We start from the raw sequence: 25,861 nt of genomic DNA on the forward strand, positions 1-25,861 counted from the left end.
CAGTGCTGGCACCGAGCAATGATTGAAGACGGCAGCAACTCCATTAGGCAGAAAGACCATGGACTTACTGCTGAATCCCATAATTCATTCTCATAATCACCGCCAGGCACACTTGGCTCCTGGAGTGCAGCAAACAGGGTAAATGTGAGCCGTCCTGCATTATGCAACATATGCAAATAAACAAATATTTCAAAATCTTCAGAGTACTTTGAACACTGGGACTCGAGACAAAAACAAAAAACAGTTTATTAGGAATCCGCATTTTAAGACGTTTGCAGAATGGCACTACATTCTCCCATCGATTTGAAAACAATTGCATATTCTCATTTGGTTTTTCAGATGTCCATACTGAGGTTTCTTTAACTTTGGAAACTAACTGACCCTAAACAACCAATGCTGACAACATAGGTGCTTTCCTTTTTTTTTTAGCTTTATGACAGTGTTACAACAGATGCAAGCAAAAACTATTGGCATACAGCATAAGGATTGTTCCGAAAGATTCAAAAACAATGGCACGACCACAAAACTCCAAATTAAAGTCAGTCATGGCGGCATAAACCAAAAGTCAAATGATTCCTCATACATACATATTAATCAATACTGGCATTGTTGTTAGACTGTTAGACTATTTCTTGACCATTAACATAACTCTCATTGTCTTTTATGGCTAGTATTAATGTTAAAAGGCACTACAGTTTTCATACAGTAATTTTCACAACAAAAACAAGAAATATAAAAAATATTGCATTGATAGGCATACTTTTCTTAGGTGTATTGTTTGATCATGTGCAGCTAGAAGCATGATTAACTCATCAGACTCATTCGGTATGATAAACAACACTGGTTAGTTTACATCAATCACTCAACTGTCCATAGATCATGTACCCCTGAGCTAGGAGTTACTGATCTGTGTGAAACAGCAAAGTCTTTGAGATGTTTAAATGAAACAAAAAGTCAACATTGGTCATCTGAGCTCATAAACAGCGAACTCTACATTGAGTATCACTTTCTTTTTTTTAACTCTAAATCATTACTTGGCTCTTTTCTGCTACTTTCATTGACAGAAGAAAGAATCAGCCGAACATGCAATCCAATCTAACTGTTTGTAAAGAATGTTGTAGCCGAGTGTCTTAATTGTGTAATATCCTCCTCTATTGATTGACCTGTAATTCAAGATGGAGTGAAGACAACGCTTGGGAATCAAAAGAGTTCAAAATCAGCATCAAACTTCCCTGAAAACTCTGGGAAAGTCTTGAGTTACTGCTCAGATGCAAGGCCAGGTATTATTTCAACCTCATGCCATGTTACCCAGCATGTCCATCTTAAACTTCAATTGCAGCAATAGATGTTTTCTTTGGATTTCTTTGTATGAGAGGGGAAAAAATGCTTGTGTAAATACACAAAATACTCTGTTCCTCAAGGCCTGGATGTAGTTTGTGTGACTGCAGTGTTTACAGAAAGCCGAACCCCAAATCATTGGCGTGCCAGTGTTTGTACACTGCCATGCTGATATCTGGGTCAGTGGTCGGGATGGAGGGGTTTCAGTCCTTATGCTTTTCTTTTGTGGATGGATGGAGCACTGTTGGAGCTAGAGGTCTGTAGTGTTTTGGAGGACACGGGTCCTAGGTTTTCCAAGTCAGAATGCACACGCTGCCTGTGAGACCTCTCGAATTCTTCATCCTGGGCAAAAGCATCAATGTGATCAGGCAGTTTATTTTTTAGGAATTATAGGACTTTTTATTTTATTTTTTCATTTTATGTACTACACACATGACCTTTCAAAGGTTTGAGGTAGGAACGATTTTTTCAATGTTTTAGACAAGCCTTTAATGCTCACAAAGGCTACAATTATTTGACAGTAATATTAAAATATGATTCATTTTTTTATTGTAATTTATTCCTATTTTTCTAAATAAGGACTTTGATGTAGATTTAAGAAACCATCACTAACGTTAAATATGGCTCTAAATGAAATTGCATGAGAAAAATGTACAATCAGATAAGCCACAGCTGCACAACTTGCTAACTTAAATTAGAACGGTTTTGGGCAAGAAAAAATTGACATGACGAACAAGAATAAAATGCCACAAAAGTGTAGGATATGTCCCTTTGAGTCTGCGTGTGTACTGTAGACTCACAGTGTCTGCGGTCAGTTCCTCCTCTGTGTGCTCGCTGTAATGGTTGTAGAGCTCAATGTCTGACAGAGCACTCTCTGCATTTTCCTCTTCATAGTCCGTGTGATAGTCCGATTCATCTGTGGGAAAGGAGGAGACATTTCCGACCCATTAGCTAAATACACAAATCACACTAAATGACATCAAACTAAGCAGGAGCAAAAAAAACAGATCAATATTCTGGGAATTGATGCCAAAATCCCTGAAAACGACTGCCAAATGTGCTTTTAATAGGTAACCTTATGAGATTTAACATTGATTTACCATCCACAAGAGCTGGTTTGACTGGCTCAATCCGTGAGACGATCTCAGCCAGATCAGTGAAGGAAGCATTCGGACAGGTTACAAACTGCAGAAACGACAATGAATTGCAGTGAAGTACTGTTTTGAAACACATTAGAACTTGATAGTCTCTCTTTCAGGTGATCCAGGCTCACATTGTTGCTCTGCGTTTTGTGGAATTCCTCCTGATGTCGGTCCTTCATCATCTTTTCCACCACGCCACTCCTGCACCACACGTCAAACACCGTCTTCCCATGCTGGTAGCCCACTTCCTATATGCACACACAAACACATGAGGCCAATCGAAAACAATATAAGCACAGAACAAAGACTTAATATTTAGAGTGCAGAATACAAAAAAAAAAGTAAAGGAGAAAAAAAAAACTCACGCTAATCTCATCGAACTTGCCAAACTCAAGTGTGCGGTATCTGTCGATGGGAGGTCTGAGGTATTCACAGTATTCGCTATTCTTAACAGATTCAAGCTGTCTCACTGAGCACACATAAGCCAGCCGGGCCTGGATCTCAGTCATGTTCAACACCTGAAACAGCCACATACACGTCTAAAAATCTTAAATAAAACTTTATTTAAAAAAATAAATACAAATCTAGATTTTAACAGTTCCTGAAGAAACTTCAAGTGCTTATGCATGTAAAAGTGGTTGCCATGAATGTGTTCTGCGTGGATGCTATTTAATAACACTAAATATGGCTCAGGTTAATGCAAATCAATGGGATATTTTTTGCCGTTTTATCATCTGTGGTGTAAAAATCATAAATGCAATAGCTTAAAGTAATAACATACCTCTCCTCCATTTGCACTTATTCATTTGATGATGGAAGTCTTACTTGTGTGTCAACATTTAATAATCACAAAAAGTTGACACTGGTGTGGTCATACGAGCAACATTTTGCAGGCAAAAAAGGTCCATATTGTTAATAGTGATGTATGATGCATCACCAAATGCTGCACCGCTTGCCTAAGAGAACACAACTAATTAAGTAAACATTGCACTTGGCCAATGTCTCCCTCACCTTGACTTTCTCAGCCAGTGGGTTGAGCCGTTTCCATAGCAGCCACCAGCCAGAAAGGGCATCCCCGTAGTTGGTGAGGTTGGTTTCATCTTGGCTGCCCACATCGATGGCAATAACCACCTTGGCACCCATGGAGCGGGCCACATCCGCTGAAACAGGCAGAGAAGACAAGAACCTCAGCAACAATGAACCACCGTTATTATAAAAAGACCAAAATTATCCAATTCTTCAGATCTGATAGACTCTGATAGCAGTGATCTGAGCCATAGACAGCACTCAAATCCGCCCACAGTCTATTCACTGAATGTCAGATGCAAATTGCACACAAAAATGGCTCAAAGTTTCATGAAAGTTTTATAATTGGGATTTCGACTATTTTAGAACCCTCCCCCAGACAGATCTTTCCTGTCTAAGTGGGCGGTCCTTGGCCAGAATAAGCTAAATAATCTTGGTCCAGACTTTATGCCAATAGCTACACTATTTTAGCAGATTTGCATCTATTAAATAGTGTGTTTGTCATGGTATACTGGGATTTGACTGTCAGGAGCTTAAGAGCTTTTACTGCAGGGAGCTAATGTCCTACTACACACCTGGCAAGTTGTTGATGTAGCCTCCATCCATGAGCAGGTGTCCATCTTTTGGATCACACAGTGGTGGCAGGTAACCAGAAAGAGACATGCTGGAACGCACATACCTCCACAGGGAGCCTGTGATGGAGGGACAGAAGACATCAGACATTTATCCTGGTTAAGCAGAGGCTCATAAATGCAGGTGGAGTATGTGGCAGTACGGACCGTCAGTGTGCACTCTCATCGTGGAAGCAGTGATATCTGTGGTGATGTTGAAATATGGGATCCAGAGATCCTGAAAACAAGCCAAACACATTTAAACTGCTGAGTATGGCAGATAGTGATCCAGTGTAGGATTCTTTGAGCCAAAAAGAGCAAGTTTCCTACCTCGATCTGTTTGTCCTTGAAGACAGCATTAATGCTAGAGTTAAACGAAGCACCAGAAAACATAGAAGTGACAGGGTAGGTCAAGTCCAGCATTTTTTTAAACACGGATGTCATTTCCTGATGAGGAAAAAAGGGGAAAAAAGTTAGCTTTTTGTGTCCGATTTAAGTGGCTTTTAAAATGGAAGAAAAATAAAGCAACAGACTGGATTAATAAAAAAAAGAATGAAAATTAATAGAAAAATTAAAAGGAAACAAGAAAAGGATTAGAAAAAAAAACTAAAGACAACAATTAGGAAAAGGAAAAAGAAAATGAGTAAAAAAATTAAAAGGACAATAAAAGAATAGGAAAATAGGAAGAAAAAGAATAGGAAACAGGAAAGGAAATGAAAATGAATAAGAACATTTAAATTAAAAGGAAAATAAAAAAAATTATAGAAAAAGGGAAAGGAAATAATAGGAAATTGAAATGAAAAAAAATTTAAAGGACAAAGAAAAGTGAATGAAAAAAGTGCATTAAAACAAAACTGGAAAAGGAAAAGAAAAATAATAGGAAAAAGGAAAGAAAAGTAAAGAAAAACGTAAAAGCAAAAATATGATTGAAGAAAAAAGAAATTAGGAAAAAGGAACAGAAAACAATAGAAATGAATAAGAAAGGTAAGAAAATGGAATAGGATGGAAAGAAAAATTGTGTGTGATTCATATTTTTTTGGTGTGCACTGAGATGCATTTTCAAGTAGCACAAGGTTCGTCTCAGGTTTTTGAGTGTTTTACATTTCATTGGTCTCTCACCATCGCCCATTCTCTGGCTCTGATCTTCATCCTGCTGTAACAGCGCTCCTCTGCGTACAGCGCGCCCATCATAGAACCGATAGAGGTGCCGCCCACCAGATCAATGGGGATTCCCGCCTCACTCAATGCTCGAATGACGCCCACCTGAGAACAGCCCCTTAAAGAGGGAAGATGTGAAGATGGGTCATACAAGGCCAGTCAATACATAACCTTTCACTTTGGTTCAGTTCTATTGGTCCAAAACAATTATGATGCCCAACTTGAGCCAACAAACTGGCAGCATGACTACACCTGATGAAAGAAATCAAAAGGAAGTTGGGAATATGAAAGATAGTAAACAAAAACAAGAAAAACATGGAGACGTACAGTGATGGCAGAACTAAAGGGGATGGGTCTGACATGGGGTGAGCCACAGCATGTTACAAAAGTGGAAACAAATCATTGATGTCTTATGTCCCACTTGGGATGAAGGGGAGTAGGTAAGTAGTAAGTAAATATGGCTTGTTTAAAATCAACAACTTGAAACGAGTCGAACATTGTGTTGTTCTCTTTCTGAATAGCACTTTAGGGATATTCTACCCTGAAGGAGACTGGGAAGATTTAACACTGTACAAAGAATAAATCACATGTTACTACACAAAGGAATGAAGAAAACAGCAACCAACCTTTAAACACCGTCTGCCAACCACGAAAAAGACAAAACAGACAAACAGAAGCTGTCAGAAAAAAATGTAATTGACAGAAAGAGAGCAACAGAGGCAAGAGGTTAAACAAATACTAAGAAGGGGTGGTGAAGGGCTTCTTAAGGAGAATACCAGGTTAGTGTTAACAAGAATGGGAGTGTGGAAATGCATTCAAGTAGAGCAGGTGTCTTTCTTCACTTTCATAGTTAAGTATATGGTTTTTAAAAGGTTTAACAAGTGAATACCTGGCTCCTCCACCCCCCAACACCAGCGCAATGGCGTTGCCCGTAAGAACACGGGCCAGACGTGAGAAATCAGAGTGGCGATCAGCAGGCTTCTGGAACACACGCTGGTACATTTCTCTCTGAAAACACAAAAAAGACACAGGAACTTAGACCAGCACTATGCCAAAAAAATCAGGAGCCAGTTATATAAGCTCATGAAATCAATCTCACATGCTAAGACACTTTATAAGCTTGTCACACACTCACTCACATTGATAGCCACTATTGGGGGTTTATTAATAAGAATTTAACACAGAACCATGTAATTTTACTGGTAACATTGTTTTGTTACCAATCATTCAAATTGGAATAAATTAAATTAATTTAGAAAATGTAATTTAATTTATTTTTTCCTACCCTATCTATGAAGCAGATCAAAAAGAAGGCAGCTTTATTTCTTCAAGTTTTTACTAAAAGATTTGTCTATAATTGGTTATACTTTGTGGTTTCTTTTTTTGCTATATTATGAACAAGACTAAGTTTTGCCATGACACAAGACAATGGAGTTCAAGGACACACCAGCAACAACCTGGGAACCTTGACAGGAATATCAAGAGTGTCTTAAATACATAGAATGTGAACAAATGTATACTTTAAAATTTAGCAGTTGTAGCAGTCACAGGGAATGCTAAGTGGAAAAATAAATAAAATCTCTTGCAGCATATTGTGTGGTTTGTGGCATCAAAAAGTCTGATAAACCCTGTGCTAGACCATTGCATGGCTTTCAAAATTATATATTTATTTCATTTCAGTGAAACCATGATGTAATATTGAGTGCTTCACCAGTTTTGGCAGGCTCCTCCTGGAGAAGACCCTGTGGGGGCAGGACAGGTGAAGGTGCCTGGAGATCCAGCTCCGCATGTTGAGCCATTCGGCTGTTCCTTTGGGAGGAGGGCCGTCCTCACGGTGCAACAACACCAGCTGTTTCTGCGCTCTCACAGCACTCCCCTCTAACATACGTTCCAACTGAGAGACAAAGAGACAGACAGCCAAAGAGAGCACTGAATATCATCCTTCGAAACTAGACAACACTCTGTCTAAATGCATTATAATAATACTTTTTTTATGGTACGCACTGAATACAGAATTAATCCAGAAATATAAATTTCTTTCAGAAGGTTATTTTGTTCTAAAGAGACATTATCGATTGGAAAGGGCCTGTCTAAGTGCATTTAACATCCACATCCTCTCTCAATTCTTTTCATGTGAATACAATTACCCATTTCTGACTTGTTTAAAACATCAGAGCTTTGAGTCCCTGATTCAAAGAGCAGCGCTATAGTGGTCGTAGCCTTTAAAGCCTGCAGGACATACACGATCAACAGGGATGTTGCTCTACCCCAGACCTCTGATCCAACTTTAAATGCACAGGCTGGACTGTCGAAACCCATGGATATCGAAAACTTCTCTCCGTCGTGCACGTAAATGATTAATCTCTTGCTCTCTAGGAAAAGAACTGAGTAAGTCCTGCAGTTGAACTGATGTCCCACCAACATGGTTTATTATTGTGATCAGAGCAGTTCAGCGGTGACTTAGAGTACAGAAGAGTAGGGGCCGTTTTTAGGCCAGCGCATTATGGTTCAAATGGCTTAATGTTTTTTGGGCTCAACTTATAAAAGTACCTGCCATCCTAAAGCGAATGATGAATTACAGGCCTTGAAATCCATTTCATTTGAGTTGGAAAAAGTTTTATATTAAAGACTCTTCTATTTCCAGTGGAAGTAGCCACAGCTCTGAATCTTGGAATGTGAATTTAGCACCAGGTCACGTAAGCGTTTTTCACTCTGTGATACTGTAACACCATCATACCTCTCCCACAGCTGGGTCCTGCTCTCCCAGTCCCACGATGATGATGCAATCGGCCTGTCTGATGCAGCGCTGAGTCCATGGAGTGAGTGACACATCTGTCTGATATAGGACTATGCGGTGGATGTCTTCCTGCTGACCCAGCCAACTCGATAACCTGTACTCATGCACACTGGCATACAGAGAGAGAGAGAGAGAGAGAGAGATTACTTTCAGCTACATCTCATGGTATCTGCAAATAAAGTGTTTGTTCTTTTCCCACACATTTTTACAGATGAATATCCATGATGAACCCATGACTTTGAAACATTTGTGACTACTAGAGGACTGTGGACTGTTTATTTATGGGGTTAATTGTGTTGTTAATTTACATATCACAAAACTGCTTTGATCGCTCTCATCAAACGACTACTTTAATGTTTAAACATAAAAAAAAAGAGGAGTGTGGTGTTGTTTTTCAGGCAGCTGAACACACTCATCCTAAAAATCAGCATGCATTAACAGTGAATCTACATATTCGGATAGATGCCATATAAAAATTTCAAGCTATTATCCAATGATACGCTGATGCTGTACCTGTCTAATGCAGCAGAGCCGAGGCGCTGTTTGATGATGTCACTAGTCAAGAGAAGAGTGGGGCCTGGAAGACATACATTAGACTTAAACGTCCTCTCAAATTGTAAACCTTCTCATCATTTCCATATAAAAGCTATATAAATACAGCATCCTCACCGATAGCTAAGAGTGCATGCTGAAGTTCCAGGGTGAACGCAGTCAGAGGAACTTCCTCTGATACCGGGAGCACAGTGACAGTGGACAGGTTTGAGGCAGGGTTCCCCACGTCCCATTTACTACCAGGTGTGTGAAGAGCTAGACTGCGAGCTGGATGTTAAAATACAGATACAATGCAGTTGTTATGCATTAGTGAATATAGAAACCATGGCCTTTGATGCAGGAAATGTAAATGAAACACTGATAGATTTACAAACACACCTGTCAAAGGTCCATTAACTTGCTGAAGTATCTTTTGTCCAAGCAGGTGAATAAGCCTTGTGACTACCTAATGAGATCAAAAATGAGAACAAAACTGACATTATACAGGCACAGAGAGGCAAAAGAGACTCTCATCACTGTAGTTTCTGGCTATTAAGCAAATGCAGAGTGGCTGATATACCTGTGGGAATTTCCTCTTGATGGAACTGAGAGCGCCTTCAGGTAGTTTAGCCAGTTCTGAATCCCGAACAGCGTGAACAGTTGTTGCTCTGTTCTGATGGGTCAGAGCCTCCACCTGCATTCACACACCAAAAATGCATGGAAACACAATCCATTGATTGACTTTAAAACTTGCTTAGGTAGAATTACATCAGAAAAAAAAAATTATTTGCTTGAAAAGAATCAATTTTAATATTTTTTACATTTTAATTTAACAAGTATTTGTTGTGAAAAACCCTTAAAAATAGAAAGACTGCATTAAAGAGACATTTGACCCAGAATTGGGGTGGTTCACATGACTACACTGTTGTTATTGATTAATTAAAATATTTTTGGGTAAGTGTCATAAATCTAAAATAAAATAAAAAGCATGAAAGAAAAATTTTATATGTTGCTTTGTAAACTTGCCGAAATTTTTTTTTTTTCAAGCTATAAAAAATTATGTATATATATATATATATATATATATATATATATATGTATGTATAATATATATATATGTGTGTGTGTGTGTGTGTGTGTAAACAAAATACTAAAAAAAATGGAAACAAACAAACAAATAAATAAATAATAAATACAAATAAATAAAAGCATATAAATAATACTAAAAATAACTAAAATAACTCTGTATGACTTCATTATTACAAGTCTTCTGAAGTCATACAATTGCTTTCAGCAAGTAACAGGCTGAAATTTGTTATTCAAGAAAAAGAAAGTCATACAGGGTTAATAATGATAGAATTATAATTTTAGCTCCTAATTTAGACATCTATTTATGTTATTTAGACAAAATATTTTTGCTCACATACAAGAGCAAGTAAACTCCATGACATAGACTGAGACTAAATTTGGATGATCAAATCAGGCTTTCATTCACATCACTCACGTCCATGGACAATGAACCAGCACTGTTCTCTGAGCAATGTAACCATGGCATCGACATGGACAGGTATTCTTAGCAGCATAAGCGTCACCACGGAGACACAAATGGCATCACCCAATCACAATAAAACGTTATGAATGACGAGCTACTAGTTACTGGGAGATACTGAGAGTTTGTTTTCTCTAATGCACACCTGATTAGGTGGCACGAATTCACTGAATACACCAATGACAGTAAATCTCACCTAACCCATTCTAGGTCTTTAGGACTTTATTGCCTATATATTAGGGGTGTAACGGTTCACAAAATTCACGGTTCGGTTCGATACGATACACTGATGTCACGGTTCGGTTCGGTTCGGTTCGATACGTTTTAGATACAGCAAAATGTAAAAACATCTCAACTTTTCAGAATGCCGCAAGCGCACCGCGGGTCATGTGACAAGAACTAACCAATCAGCTTCATCCTTTCCCGTAACAACGTTGAGAGCTCTGCCAAGATGAAGGATCAGCTGATCATAGTTGTATATGGATTGCAATTTTGAAATATATTTAGTAGCAGAGCTACTGCAAGCGATTTTTAGAGCAGGAAATCCATTTATCCTTCGCTGAAATTTCCGCGTCTCATGGAGAGAGCACGTCATTGTTGCTTAGCAAAGACAGACGCCTCATGAGCGCTTCTGCCCAAGCGCTTTGGAAAAGAGGAGAAAGACGCGCTTAGCGTTTTCCATGCGTTTTTAGGCAACGATATGTGAACGGCCCCTAAGGCGCTCGCTCACTCAGCACGCGCTGAAGGCTCGTTGCAAAATGTCGAATGCCTTTAACAGACCAGAAATATAAGATCCTAAAATAACCAACAGGTCTGGTGTTTGGGTTGGATTCCCTGTAAGCTATAGTTTCTAAATGCTGCAGGGATAGTTTGCTGCGTGCATGTTTCTCCTTTTTTTCGTCTTTTCCCAGATAGTACTGACGCATATATCCCAGATATTCCCGCTGGGTTTTTTTTTTTTTTTTTTTTTTTTTTTATTCCCGCTAGTGTACCCTGTCATGTTGCAGATGCGACATACCGTTGTTTTTTTATCCACCACTCTCTTGCCATCACCATTATAGCTTAAAGGGAATCCAAAGTGCACCCAAACACCAGACCTGTTGGTTATTGGAGGATCTTCTCATTTCTAGTCTGTTAAACGCATTGGCTATTTTGCAACGAGCCTTCAGCGCGTACTGAGTGAGCGAGCGCCTGCTGAGTAGCCTAACATAAACATATAAGATGGTGTTTTTTTCTTCTTCGGGAGTGTCAGGGGCGTTGCCTGTTACGTTGTTTGGGTTATTGGGCTACCTTGTTGAACGCATATCATTATATTTCTCTCTCTCTCTCTCTTTTTTTTTTTTTTTCAAATATAATTAATTACTCCAACGAACCGTTCGGTATACATAATGCGTACCGCGTACCGAACCGAAAGCGTCGTACCGAACGGTTCAATACGAATACGCGTATCGTTACACCCCTACTATATATATATAAATACATGTTTTAATGGTAATAAAGGAGCTAAACAAGATAGAGACAGGAATAAGTTTGCTATATATACATATATATACAACAATACACCATTTCTATATATATTGTGCATGTGGAAAATCTCACCACTCCAATGAGATCTCCTCTACCATACTCTCCAGTCAGCTCCTTTTTCCCATCCTCCTTCATAATGACTGAACGCAGGCGGCCGCTGAGCACTATAAAAGTACTGTCAGACTTATCACCCTGCCTGAGAGAGAAAAAGAGGGAGAAAGGATGAGGTCGTTTATCATAGCAGATTTATGAAAAGCTGAGGAAGCTTATCTGTCTCAGCCAGAGGGGCAGAAGAGAAAAAGAAGTCGCCAAGTTTATTAGATTGTATTCTGTCCAAATCTCTTACTGAGGAGGCATAGGAAAAGAGGAGAGAAAAAGATCATATCAATAGAGTTTATCATCTGGAAGCTCCTCTCAGGACAGCCAAAAAACAGTTATAAGGGACATTAAATATTAATATATACATTACATGGCCAAACTATGAGGACATGCTAATGACACACTTATAGGTGCTTATCGAATGTACACTACTGTTCAAAAGTTTGAGGTCTGTAATTTTTTTTTTTTTTTTTAAGTTCCTAACATTAAGCAAGTCTCAATTAGTTTGATTAAAAATACAGGAAAATATTAATACAAATGTAACTTCTTCCCGTGATGGCAAAGCTGAATTTTTAACAGTCATTACTTCAGTCTTTAATGTCACATGATCAATCTTTTTGATGAATAGAAAGTTCAAAAGGACATCATTTATTTGAAATACAAATATTTTGTCTTTTGATCAATTTAATGCATCCTTGCTGGTTAAAAGAAATAATTTCCTTCGAAAAAAAAAAGAAAACAAAGTGGACATTACTGTATAATTTCCAAAAACCAAGGGAGTTGGCCTTCATTGTAAGACTTTCTGAGACTGGATGCAGGTGAAATGGTCAAAAAAATGAATAGTCTGCAAATTAAAAGGTTACATTTGGCCAAGCAGTGCACTAATGGTACTTATATATACTAATAAAGAGTTTGAAGGTTGAGAGAAAATAAATAAGGTGAAAAAAGGAGGGGAAAAAAATGTAAGCAGTAAATATGTGAGGAAATGAATTGGACCTGTAGACAGCTCTGCCCGCCTCCACAGCCATCCAGTCAAGGGCAAAATCAATCTGCCTGACGAAAGATGACATCCTTCTTACAACTGTATGAGCCACATTCAGCACCACCGTGGGCTCAGCTCGCATGATCCTGACAACACACACATTAATATGGGAGCGAATCAACATGTAAGCTGCAGAACCATTAAAACCAGCAACCAGAGTATGCTTATGTTCATAATATTCCAGCCAATGTCAACAAGAAGTTAGATTTGGATTAAAAAGTTACGTACTAATTTTGTATTATTCTACTATGTCTTGGTGCAGGTGATACTAATTGTACATGCACAGAAATAAGCCAATTATAAAGAAAATCACATGCACATAAAGCACTTATTACTTGTGGCCAGAAAGAAATTATGACTAAATTTCAGAATTTTAGTGCATGTCAGGCAAAAGAACTTGGACTAACATTAGAAGTGCGGACTGAAAACCTACTCATAGAAGTGTGTTTTCGAGATGGACAGGAAGCTGCAGTCCCGATGCGCCCGTACGGAGAAGATAAGTGGCTCACCCGTCAATACAGCCAGCTGACCCACCAGCTCTCCTGGGTGAGCCACAAACAGACACGTCTCCACCTCTCGGTCAATCATCCGCTGGTACGCATGCAACGTGCCCGAGATCACAAACTGCACACTTACATCCTGAGGGACACACACCCACACACAGTCAAGCAAATCATTTGGACAGAGTAACACATTAGAAATCCATTCAAATGACACTGCCTAGCCATTCACACTGGCCAGGTTTCAAAATCTAGTGAGCTGCCTTTTAAGACAGCATTTTTAGGCATCACTGGTCTTCCCTCGAAGCAAAAGCTTATGTAAAATTTGGCAGCAATATTACACCCCTGTCTAAGATACTTGATTTTGTAAACATCCTTAATGTAATTTGGTTAATGAAAAGCATCTCATATCAGTCACTATTTTAGTTAGCAAGTTGTCAAGCCATTCAGCTCACTGGCTTTTTAGCTATTTCATATGCATTTTCTGCGCAATGTCTGACCTGATCTCCTTGGCGAGCTACAACAGATCCAGCTTTAACTTGATGGAGCGTTACTCTGCCCTCCAGCAAACTGGGGTCCTGGACACACACAGCACCAATCAAAATATTCAACACAAACACATAAATCAATCTAAACCTAAATAAACCATGAACTCATATCCCACTAATGGAGATGTATTTTGACCTTCAGTGGAATAATCCCCAGCAGATCCTTTTTGGCGGCCTGGAAAATGGCGCCCACTTTACTAGGAGGAACGTCAGAGTGCGGTGCATTGTCTATGTAGTGAATCACAGTGGACGGAGCATGCTGCATGGTCACGCTCTTCTTCAAAATAGACTGAAGAACATAAAACATCAAGATCTTTTTTAATATCTAGAGATATTCAGGGTGAGAGAGAGAGATCAGATGGAGGAGGGGAAAAAAAACCTTGTGAATGACAGAATTGGATGGAGTATCGTCTATGGTGACTCGGGCCCGTTCGTAGGCCATGTTCAGGTCATTTCCTGCCACTCCTGCACACAAACACATAGAAAATAGATCGAGTTTGTTGAGTTTAGTACTAGAGGTGTCATTTCTCTGTAAGAGCATATATGTGTGGAGTGAATAAGAGTGGATAGACAGATGGTAGATTATCTGTTACCGGTGGTCTCTACAGGCATCGAGACCGAGCGAGACCTCCGCACGGCTGTGGACGTGTTTTCATATGAACCAGCTTGCCCTCCATCTAAGTGAGAAAACATTAATATTACTTTTAAAACACCCATGCACAAAATTTCTGGAAATCTTTCGGTGGAAAACTCCTCCTGACTTGAAAGCAAAATCTGACAAAAACACTACAAGTAAAAATATTCATATACAAAAGGCAATATAGCAAATGCTAAAAAAAAAATATTTTACTGAAGGTAAGGCTTAGTCTTTAACATTTAAAGGGTCCCCATCCTGGATTGTAAGATCATTGCAATGTATCTGAATGTCTCTTATGCTCAACAAGACTACATTTACTTGATCAAAAAAACTATTAAAACAGTAATATTGTTAAAGGTGCTGTAGGGAACTTACATATTTGTTAAACCTGTCATTATGTCCTGACAGTAGAATATGAGACAGATAATCTGTGAAAAAAAAATCAAGCTCCTCTGGCTCCTCCCAGTGGTCCTATTGCCATTTGCAGAAACTCCAACGCTCCCGGTAAAAAATAACCAATCAGAGCTGCAGTCCGTAACTTTGTTTGTGTTCAAAATGTAGAAAAATGTATATAATAAGTGAGTACACCATGAATCCATTTTCCAAACCGTGTTTTTGGCTTGTCCTGAATCACTAGGGTGCACCTATAATAAGTGTTTATATTCTGACTATTTTAGATTGCTTCGGGGGTACCGCGGTGGAGTAACCCAGTACCTTTGTGATTCTTCATAGACATAAACAGAGAGAAGTAGTTCCGTCTATGATGTTCTTCCACAAGACGCAAGCAGTTCTTTTTATTAACCGCTAGAGCGTCAAAAGTTCTCTACCGCAGCTTTAAATATTACTGCAAAAAATACTATTTTAAAATGTAATATATTCCTGTGATAAAGCTACTTTTTCAGTTATTATTCTAATATGCAGATTTAGTGCTCAAGAAATATTTGTGGAGGATTTATAAAGGATTTATTAGTGAATTGAGTGTACCTGAGTCGGTCAAGTTCTCTCCAGAGCCCTGCAGGTGCTCGTCTTCTGTTTGTGTCTGAAAGTGGGATCTGCGTTGGACTCTGCTGGGACTCCCCTCAGTGAGCACACTGTTGACTGCGAGAAGGGGCACTGCTTGTCTCTCCTACACACACACACCTTCAGATAGACACTTACAAGCATCTGGCACATTAAACAATTTTCCTGGTCTAAAGAAATAGTCAATAACTATCTGGAAAGATGTATTCGATAAAGAACTTTTAACAAGTTAAAAATCACAAACTCCTAATTACTCATAACAATGATGTGTGGGTCATTGAATTAATGCTTAATTTTTTTTGTGTTAATTAATTTTTTCAATCATTTTTTTCTTATTTATTTTAGAAATTCTGCTATTGTTTCCTAATCCAAAAGTACCATAAAGGTTTATTTAATTTGTTTTAAACTACTTTGACACTATATTCCAAATCTTCTACAGCCACACAACAGCCTGACTCAAACTCAAGTCATAACTTTTCTGAATATACTTAAAAAGGTTTTTCAAATCCATATGAAAAAGCAGGAGCATAACATTTTTTTCCTTTTCAACATCCTTATATGCTGTGGAACCTTATTCATTTTTACATTTTAACTCATCAGAACATCATAAACATCACAGAATGAAAAAAGCAGAACATCACCAAATAATAAATGTGAGAACTGCAGTTTATGCTGTGTTGTCACGTAATCTCGCAGTTGGGACTAAATTGTATTTATAGTCGATGGGAGAGCACTCAAATTCACAGTGCAAGCCAAAAGTACTTCTTAAATCAAAACGGAAAACAACTCCCTTGGCCTGTCCATGCAATGAGGAGAGAGTTACGTGTGTGTGTAGGGTTGTGCTGTGACATGAGGAGATGTCTGATGGGAGCTTTCCACCCTGAGGGTGTTAAAGTCAGTGTCCTTTAAATGAAAGCCGAGGTCCTATGATCCATGTTATTCAATCTAGCTGAGTTTTACGGCTCCAGTGCAGGAGGGATTATGCCGATGGGGGGTTAACGTAGCATGAAATAACACAGAGTGTGTGTGTGACAAAAGCACATATTTTAGAACTGATCGTGTGAGTGTGTGTGTGTTTGTGGGACCCTAAAAGTGATAATGCTGAGATCTATGTGTGTACTCTTTCTCCAACCTGATTGAAAAGCTCGGTTGTCAGTCCCAGGTAGTTGTGAAGTGCCAGGAAAGTGACTCTCTGCAAACGCACCATGATTATCTAAACAGACACAAACAAGCCACAAGTTAAAATTCTCATTTTTGTAATTTACTTAAGTTATTTCTGTTAATAACTGTTTGTGGTCTCACAAATAAGATGACATTGCATATGCAGTAAAATGAGATGCATCATGGGAAAAACAGGATTTTCTTTGCTCTTTTAGGTAACTAAAGATGTTTGAAATGCAATTTAGACATACTCTAACTTTTCACATCACTATGTTCCCCGCACAGCCAGACCACTGATGAAGAATGTAAAACATACAAAAATAGTCACTTTAACTGTATCAGTAACCATCAACATTACATATAATATAATAATTACATATTATATTGGATATTTATTTGCTTTTTTGATTACTTTTTCCAACACTCAAAGTTAAAAGCACAACCAATTCAATAACACTTTTAATAATGTAATCTTTTAATAATATTAAAATGTCATTTTCATATTGTATATTATGTAAATGTTGTGATACCTTCGTTTTTATTTATTGAAATAATTTAATATAAACCTTGGTGAACATTAAAACTGGGCCTTTTTAGGAAGAAAAAAAATAAAATGATAATAAAAATGGAGTATAATACGGCAAAAGATTACTCTGTGGTTGAAACAGATGTTCAGTAAGACAGAGTTCACATTGATGCAGACAGCCATTCGAGAGGTCAAGCCCCTCTGTACCTGTATGACTCTCACTAGCGTCTCTGGGTATTTCTCAAACACTGACTGGAAAGCTGAGGCAGGCAGACGCAATATGGTAGATCTGACCGCTGCACGAGCAAACACAGTCTTATAGGGAGCAGGATAACCCTGGAGAGAAAGGAAAGATCCCAAATTAATCACAGTGCACTGGAGCTGGATAAGCCATCAGGAAGGTAGACAGAGAACTTACTGTAATGATGTCTAGAATGCTGAGCAGACTGTGAACACTGTCCCCGGGCAACACGTCCTTTACCACAGGCTCCGTGCCATCCTTAAAGACACACATACAGAAAGATAATATTATAACATTAGTGAAGGGCATCCAGTTTAATTACCCATATGCCATTTAGCTGACGCTTCTTATTCAAAGTGACCTACAGGGAATTTATTGCAAGGACAGACCCAGTCAAGTAACCAGAGGTTAATCAAGGAAATGATGATGATTGTTCATAAATAAGTTGCTGTGGATACATGATAAAATACTATTTTTTAGACATGTATGTGACCAAAAATACAGTTTAAAAAAAAAAAAAAAAAAAAAAAAAAACTAATAATGTGAAATATTATTCCCATTTAAAATAAAGGTTTTCTATTTTATACACTTTTAAATATAACTTATTTGTGATACAAACCAGATTTTTCATTATCATTACTCCTATCTTCAGTGTCACATGATCTTTCAGAAATCATACTAATATGCTGATTTATTATCAGTGTTGGAAATGGTTGTGATGCTTATTATTTTATTTTTTTATTTTTTTTGCTGAATAAAAGTTCCCAAACGTCTGAATGGTAGTGTATATTGTCATAAAAGATTTATATTTTGAATAAATGCCATTCTTTTACAATTTTTACTCATCCAAGAATCATGAAAAAATTATCACAGGTTCCATAAAGTATTAAGCTGCAAAACTGTTTCCAATATTTATATTAAATCAGCATTTTAGAATGATTTCTGAAGGATCATGTGACACCGAAGACGAAAGATGAAAACTCAAGTTTTGCACCACAGGAATAAATTATATTTTAAAGTGTATTATAAATAGAAAACCATTATTTTAAATTGCAATAATATTTCACAATAGTACAGTTTTTTCTGTATTTCTGATCAAATAAATGCAGTCAGGGTGAGCAGAAGAGACTTAGAAAGAACATTACAAGAAGACAGAAGAAACATTACAAACTTTACTGATCCCAAACTTGCTTTATCCTCTCAAAATAACAAGTGAGAAACCTTTCTTAACCTAGGATTAAATGTAGCCTTGACTCAAGATTAAATAATAAGTTAACCTGTAATAAAGTGTAGTGGGCAAATAGTCATGTGCATGAGGTTGATGAGCAAGTCAACTGACATTCTCTAAACCAATGCTGTAATGATGGAGTACTTCAGAGGTTGCTTCTAAAGCTCATCCTTACAATCTCATGAATGCAAAGCTCCAGCCTTCCATCCTGAACCACATAAATGCTGTCGTCATCATCCCCGGGCTTGAACAGCCCCTCTCCCTCCTGCAGCTCCACAAACACCATGTGCCGACACAGCTCCAAAAACAAAGGCTTCTCAAAATGACCAAGTACCCTGAAAAAGATCAACATTCATTTAATTAGGCTGATAAAGTACCATGCAGTGCAGCTGCGATCATATGACCCCACAGGGTCAGAGTTATCCACCTGACGTTCTTGAGCATGTAGAGCACCTCTGAGGGCAGGTTTGAATTCTGCACGTCAAATTCTGTCAGATCTGCCTCCAGGAGAGAAGGGGGGGGTTCTTTGGGCTGCAAAGTGGGCGGCTCCTTCCTGATCCGCAAGATCCTGTATGACATCATAGGAGGAGTCATGCAAAAAGCACTGATCAGACAGCTCCTGACTTAAGGCGATAAAACAAGATGGCATATGCTCTGTAAAAATTAAGTGTGTGAGAAGCTAAACAAACCTGCGTGCTATACTAAGAACTTTAGGCCTCTTCCGAGAGCGCTGCTTAGACACCGAAGAGGAGGATGGTGTCGAGGACAAGGTCTGGACCTGAAAGATAGAAAAACCAAAGGATTGAGAGAAAATAAAAATAGCAGGCTGTTAGTCATACAGGTGCCACACATACAGGATGGCCATATGCCACATGGCACACTCTATGCTGCCCTCCAGTGGAGGAAGACTAAAGTGTCACCTGATGGCAGTTAATGACACCTATGAATGCGTATTTATAAAGCAGGTCTCTGCAGAGTCCGAGTCTGAACACTCATCCATTTATCTTTCAGCACAAATAGACTGCTGTGAATGTGACTATTAATCACAAAATAAAACAGCTTAGCAAATGGATTTCAGCGTGACCCACCTTTCTCATGATTTTCCTGCCATAAAAAAGCACTTTATCTCTTTTCCTGAATCGATAGCGAGGAACACCAGCCTGTTGATCTTAAAACACACACAAGCAAAAGTATAATGAATAGCAGTACTCTAGATATTCACTACCGTTCAAAAGTTTGCCGGTCAAGTATTAACACTTTTCTTTGGCAATGTTGCATTAAATCAATCAATAGTGACAGTAAAGACACTTAAAATGTTACAAATGTTTCCATTTCCACAAAAATAAATCAATAAATAAATATCAAGTGATGAAATTTCAAATGAACAGTAAAAAATTTCCTGATTCGCAACATTTTTTACAGTATGGCCACAAGTATCGGAACTGAGCAACAATGTAAAAACAACTTGATGCTCAAGCCAGTATACAGTTCTTTGGATTTAAACCATCTATTTTAAGCACAGAAGTGAAACATACTCGCCAGTTTATATCTCCGGTAGAAGAAAAGCACAGAGATTCCTATCAGACACGCAGCCGCCACGGCTCCGATCAATACACCCGTCAGCTGGAAGAGACAACAGTCACAAAAATGTAAGATAAGGGAAATTATCGGACATTACAGGAAAACTGATAAATATCATCCTCTACTACTGGACTTTTGATTTTACTTTCATCAAAACACACTTTCAGTAACAGAGCAAATAATACTGGCAAAAATGCTGCAAGAAATAATCTTCTCATTAAAATGGGTGTTATCGGTCAACGGAAACATTATTAAACTTCTGTAACTTGTTACATCTGATTTGAGTCAGTAAAATGCAGTTCTTCTTTGCACTGTAAACTGTGGGAAAACTGCTTTCCAAAGTAAGGGCCCGTTCACAATGATACAGATGGGGTTTTTTTAATATAAAAAAAGGACAGCTCCACATCTTAACTATAATGATAAAAACGCATAGGAACAACATAGTTGGAATCGCGATCGAAACTTTTTTTGGATGCTGCACACTGGTGGTAGATGATGAGGATCCCCCCACAGTGTAAAGCACTTTGAGTGCCTAGAAAAGCACTATATAAATGTAATGAGTTCTTATTATTATTATACAGAACAGAACATTATCATGCATTAGTGTGGATGCTAATATAGTCACTGTTATAGTTATTGTTCTTGGTGTGAACAGGTCTTAATCAGAGAACACATCAGTGTACCATAGTGGTCTGCATCCTCTCCTCCACAAACTGCTGCAGACGGGAACGAATCTCACTCCCAATAATAGCCTAAGGAAATACACAGTACACAAACAGTCAGCTGCACTCACAATTATGTCTATTTTTTGGTTTGAAAATAAAAAACCCTCTGGATAACACACCCTTTTTTTTATTTCTATTGTATAATTTATTTACATTTGTTTCACAGAACAATGCAATACAATAAAAAACAGCTCATGTGGGATTTCTTTGAAATCATATTTATTTTTTTATTCAGACTTAAAAGTTGAGCTCAAACGAGACTCAAAGAGGCCGGTGCGCTCTCAGCTGCTTCCTGTCATGTGCAAAAACACAAAAGCACATCCCCTTGCAAAAAATAAAGGGATCTATCAGCTCAACCACTAATCTAACATTCTTCACCAAAACAAAAATATCGTCATTACTTATTCATACTCATGTCATTCCAAACTTATTTGCGGTCATTCTTCAAACATCATACAGTACATTTTTAATAAACAGGGAGTGGACAAACGATGCGCAAAGTACATGAACTGATGAGACAGTGAGATGCAACATACTTACAGGATACTTGCACTGATCTCCATCGTCATTCTTATTCTCTCCCATTTCTGAAAAGACAAAGTCACTCAGTTTAAGGAGAATGCATTTAGTTATTAAAAAAAAAATCTTGAATGACAGAGAGCAAGTAAAGTGTTCAAAAGTCAGAACTTTTCTGTGAGTAAATTGTTGACAGACGAACTTCTATTTTAGCTGCGATTAACACACCTTTGCAAACCCTTTTATTATGTAATCCTGTGGAAAAACAAGCATGCCAGTTAAATATGAAGCAGTGTTTATGTTGTCATTGAAGCAGGGATGACATTTATTACTGTTATGGGCGTTACAGCTATTTAAAGTGTAAACAACAACGTCAACTTATAGAACAGTTGAATTTTGTTTTAGGTTGAGACCCTTTGCACACACACACACACAAAAAAAAAAAATATATAAAACATACATGTCTTACCAAAACGCTTTTTAGCAAATGATTTATACGTGCTAGAGTAATATGCTAATTAGCCAGCATTCATTAGCTTACTTACTAACTTAATGACAGCGAAAATGAAGTCCAATCCTGAAATAATCCGATTGGAAACTGTTTGTTCATACCACAGCTGCTGGCTGGGTCACTTTCTTGTCATTTCCACACAAATTGAACTCCAGTGTAAACTTTGGCAGCTCACTTTTCGCCCCATGAAGTCTCTGATATTATTACCTTGACTTTCGCGTGGTAGTAATGTGCAGTTTCATTGGCTACAAAGAACATCAAGCGGCCAATCAGGATCGCTGTTGTTTGACCATTAGTTGATATAATAGCCTATATAATATTATATATAAACGTAGTATTACATTTACATTTATCCAAAGCGACTTACAAATGAGGACAATAAAAGCAGTCAAAACTTACAAAAGAGCAACAATATATAAGTGCAATATATATAACTAAATGTCGTTAGTAATTTTATTAAGAATATAAATGTGTTCTAACAGCGTTGGTGTTTCATATTTATTCCAAAACATATTCTATTAATATTGTTTAATGTCACGCATAAAAGCAACAACAACAAAAAAACACTATTTATAATAATAATCTTAGCCAGACCATTCATTCAAAAACATGCATATGGAACATTCCTATTAACTATTCCTATTCCCTATTCCTTATTAACTACTAATTATGTAACAGCCCACATACTTTGTCTTGCTGACTGTAGGAAAATTTGGTGACACAACTCAGTGTACCTTTGTGTTTCTGTAAGTTCTCTTAGCTTGACCAAATGCAATCAAGTTGAGCACTTTTCTTCCATAAGAATTTTATTGGTTTACAAGCAGTTTTATACATTCTGGACATTCAAGAGTGTCCTTTGACATCAATAACATCAGTGTAAGGGTTGTGTAGTCTAATGCTTTGTCTTCTTTTTTTCTCACGGGGTAGAATTTCAGACCAATTATGTCTCATTTCACACAGACCTAAAAACAACATTCACAGACGTTTCTAAATGAGTGGCTATCAAACAAATGCAATCCATCAAAACCACAGACAAATGTGAGACACATTTAAATACTAAAAATGGCAGGAACAAATAAGGCAGGCATCTGGTATTCACAATTGTGGTTTTTATATGATGAACGAAAACAACCTCCACCCATAATATACTCTGATAAACAAAATTCCCATGAAGAATATATTTATTACAAGGGCAGTTTTGGGGTACACATTAGACCAAAAAAAAAAAAAAAAAGCTTTACAAAAAATTCTACACAATCTTTATCCTCGTTCTCCTTTGAAATCCTGTTTCACTTGTTGAGATATTTGGCCACTGAATGGTAAGCAAGCAGAATCTCCTTGTCTTTGGGGCAAGTGAGGTGGAACACATCCTCCTTGTATGCTTTGTCCAAGTACTTTGTGAGGCCTTTTAGCTCTGTAGGGATCTCAAAACCACGGTACTTCTTGCACACCACCTATAAAGTCAACAAAACATTTAGATCTATAAACTACATCAAGTTTAATGACCATAATGAAGACTTCACTTCATTCCCCATTCCCTCCACTAAGCATCAACTGTATTATATCAGCACTACAATATACACTTTACTGAATTTTTCGTCTAAATGGGAAAAAATGACAAAGAACCTTGACAATGTGTAGTTTTGGAAGCAGGTTGCAGTCAGCAAGAGAGAGAGCATTTCCGTCCAGGTAATGTCTTGTGGATTGGGATGAATCTGGATTCTGGTCCAGTTCATGAGGAAGAGGAGTCAACAAGTAATGATCCAACATCATCAAACTCTTTAGAAATTTCTTCTCCAGCACTGAAAGGCACACATTAATCATAGTATTGATATTCAAATGCATATCTATCATCTATCTATATTATCTATCTATCTATCTATCTTTCAGTATCTTATATACCGATTAGAGCAACAAGATTTCCCAAATTCTTCAAGTCTTCAAGCTAATTTCTATGATTCACCGCCTTCTGATCAGTTACAGACTTTACTGTTCACTGGAGAAAAAAATTCAAAGATCATTGACCCTTACTGTCATTGAGCCCAGGATTGGGGTTTTTGATATATGCTGAGAATTTGTGAAAGATGTCATCTCCTGCTGTGTTAGACTCTTTATAGCGGCAGCATAACTTGGGATATCTGTAATGCAGAAACAATGCAAAACAAGCTTACTGGGTGATGCTGACATCATTTTTATTTTCCATTTCATTATGTAAAAGGTTGAATTTGTAGTGGAACACATTTTGGCATTTTGTACAAACAGTAAGATACTGTTTTTTTCAGGGGTTCTTTTATATTTAAGGAGCTCAGAACATAATATGTGAAATCTTTGATCTAGTGCTATGAATGCATACTCACTTTGGGGGAGCAAGGGTCTCTTCCAGAAACTCTTCAATTTTGTTGGTGTCCGTACGGACCTCTCCATTATAGATGAGGAAAGGGGGCTGAGAACCTGGAGCCAAGTCCTTTAGTACCTCTGGAGCTCTAGAAACAAAAAAACATTTCTGAAAAAAATATCTTGTGTAGATCTCAATTAAGCACCCCATTTAATCTCATTGTCGTCTAGGAGAATCTGAGAAGAACTGATGTTGGCATCTCTCACCTCTTCATGTCCACTGTAGTGAGGGTGAAGTTGGCCTCCTTCAGCCAGAGTATCATGAAGAGCCGCTGACAAAATGGGCAGTTGCCAACACTTTCACCGTCATCGCTTGCCTTAAGACAACATTCAGTTAGCAACCCTTCAAAACGCCTAAAATGGAATTTATTTAATGTTTAAGCAGAAATGAGTAACTACTTCCTGAAAAAAGTATGACAACAATAGCAGGCATTAGCATTAAGATGTTCATGTTTTTGCTTAAAATAATTTAACCTTTTATAATAAGTACTAAATTCAGCAAGACTAATTGGAGGCCACCAATGTTGTTTTCAAGGATTTTACATAGGAATGATTTGAAGTACAACAATTTTAAGCAAGGGTTAGCTCACAAGAGACAAACTTTTGCGTCTCATATCTTTAAGAAATCAAGTTAAACACAACAACAAATTGACTATATAATTATTTAAGCTCTAACCTTGACAAATAGTTCAATCTTTGCTGCTTCAGCCATCTCTGGTCCTCCTGTACCTCTTCCTCTTTCTGCAGTGTCTCAGTTACCCAGGATCTCTTGCTGTCTTAGGAGGAGGATCTCAAGTTCACACTTGGATGTGTCTGTGTTCTGCTTGGACCTCTGAAGAATCAAGCTGATGGTACTAAAAGCAGCACCTTTCCTTCTTCCTCTCCCTACCGCAGTTTCTATCGTTTTCCTTTCAGAACCCAAACTCCCACCACACCCAATTGGTCTCGAGTGTTTTCGGAATACCTGCCCACCGGCCGAACCTGTCCAACCTGTCTCTTCCCTCATTCTCTGCTGCTTTAGTCATAGCGAGTTTCTTTCCAAACTGCTCTGTTCCGTCCTACTCCCATCATTCCCCACTGCTATAGAGGCATAGACAATGTCTATAGTAATTTCCCCCAAGTTTACACAAAGATAAATATTCTCTTATCATTTAAACATTGTGATGTTGTTTCAAACACATGATTATGTTTTCCTTACATTTACCACAGAAGGATATGTTTTATTGTATGTTCACGCTGCTCTTTTCCATACAATAAAAGACAATAATAAACATTTATGTAGCAAAATTTTGTGTAAAAAAAAATTATGAGTGAGAAAATGATAACTGATTTACATTTTTGGATTGATGAAAATGTATATGCTTTATTCTGTGGTTATGGTTATTTGGTTAACTTTTTTGCTATCAAAAATGAAACGATACTTTTAATTCCTGTATTTTTGATCACTGTCGAT

At 37.8% G+C, this 25,861-nt stretch overlaps 2 protein-coding genes across 3 annotated transcripts; both read right to left on the minus strand.

The window, feature by feature from the left end:
• Nucleotides 1-222: 222 nt before the first annotated feature.
• LOC127941841 (patatin-like phospholipase domain-containing protein 7) lies at nt 223-22,201 on the minus strand. Of its 2 annotated transcripts, XM_052537285.1 has the most exons (37): nt 22,049-22,197; nt 21,732-21,758; nt 21,528-21,574; nt 20,946-21,014; nt 20,217-20,304; nt 19,770-19,849; nt 19,371-19,459; nt 19,109-19,249; nt 18,857-19,016; nt 17,631-17,711; nt 17,420-17,548; nt 16,658-16,738; nt 15,490-15,631; nt 14,462-14,545; nt 14,248-14,333; nt 14,005-14,157; nt 13,821-13,898; nt 13,254-13,459; nt 12,775-12,906; nt 11,752-11,875; nt 9,184-9,297; nt 9,003-9,069; nt 8,742-8,891; nt 8,586-8,649; nt 8,013-8,181; nt 6,987-7,169; nt 6,165-6,283; nt 5,237-5,393; nt 4,448-4,564; nt 4,286-4,355; nt 4,082-4,198; nt 3,492-3,640; nt 2,846-2,998; nt 2,612-2,728; nt 2,439-2,523; nt 2,139-2,254; nt 223-1,680 (listed from the first exon to the last, which is right to left on the minus strand). In XM_052537285.1, exons 3-37 carry the CDS (start codon nt 21,570-21,572, stop codon nt 1,549-1,551), a joined length of 4,047 nt encoding a protein of 1,348 aa, XP_052393245.1. In that variant the 5' UTR covers nt 21,573-21,574; nt 21,732-21,758; nt 22,049-22,197; the 3' UTR covers nt 223-1,548. The 2 variants fall into 2 exon arrangements, with proteins under 2 accessions (XP_052393245.1, XP_052393244.1); XM_052537284.1 differs by lacking the exon at nt 21,732-21,758 and having other exon boundaries at nt 22,053-22,201.
• A 601-nt stretch (nt 22,202-22,802) lies between these two features.
• On the minus strand, nt 22,803-25,359 carry LOC127941873 (chloride intracellular channel protein 4-like). The gene is made up of 6 exons (XM_052537317.1): nt 25,085-25,359; nt 24,616-24,725; nt 24,372-24,497; nt 24,046-24,152; nt 23,641-23,816; nt 22,803-23,468 (listed from the first exon to the last, which is right to left on the minus strand). The coding sequence occupies exons 1-6, from the start codon at nt 25,118-25,120 to the stop codon at nt 23,304-23,306; spliced, it is 720 nt and encodes a 239-aa protein (XP_052393277.1). The 5' UTR covers nt 25,121-25,359; the 3' UTR covers nt 22,803-23,303.
• Between the last annotated feature and the right edge of the window lie 502 nt (nt 25,360-25,861).

The sequence above is a fragment of the Carassius gibelio genome, chromosome A21 (genome assembly GCF_023724105.1).
Source record: "Carassius gibelio isolate Cgi1373 ecotype wild population from Czech Republic chromosome A21, carGib1.2-hapl.c, whole genome shotgun sequence".
In the NCBI taxonomy this organism is placed as follows: domain Eukaryota; kingdom Metazoa; phylum Chordata; class Actinopteri; order Cypriniformes; family Cyprinidae; genus Carassius; species Carassius gibelio.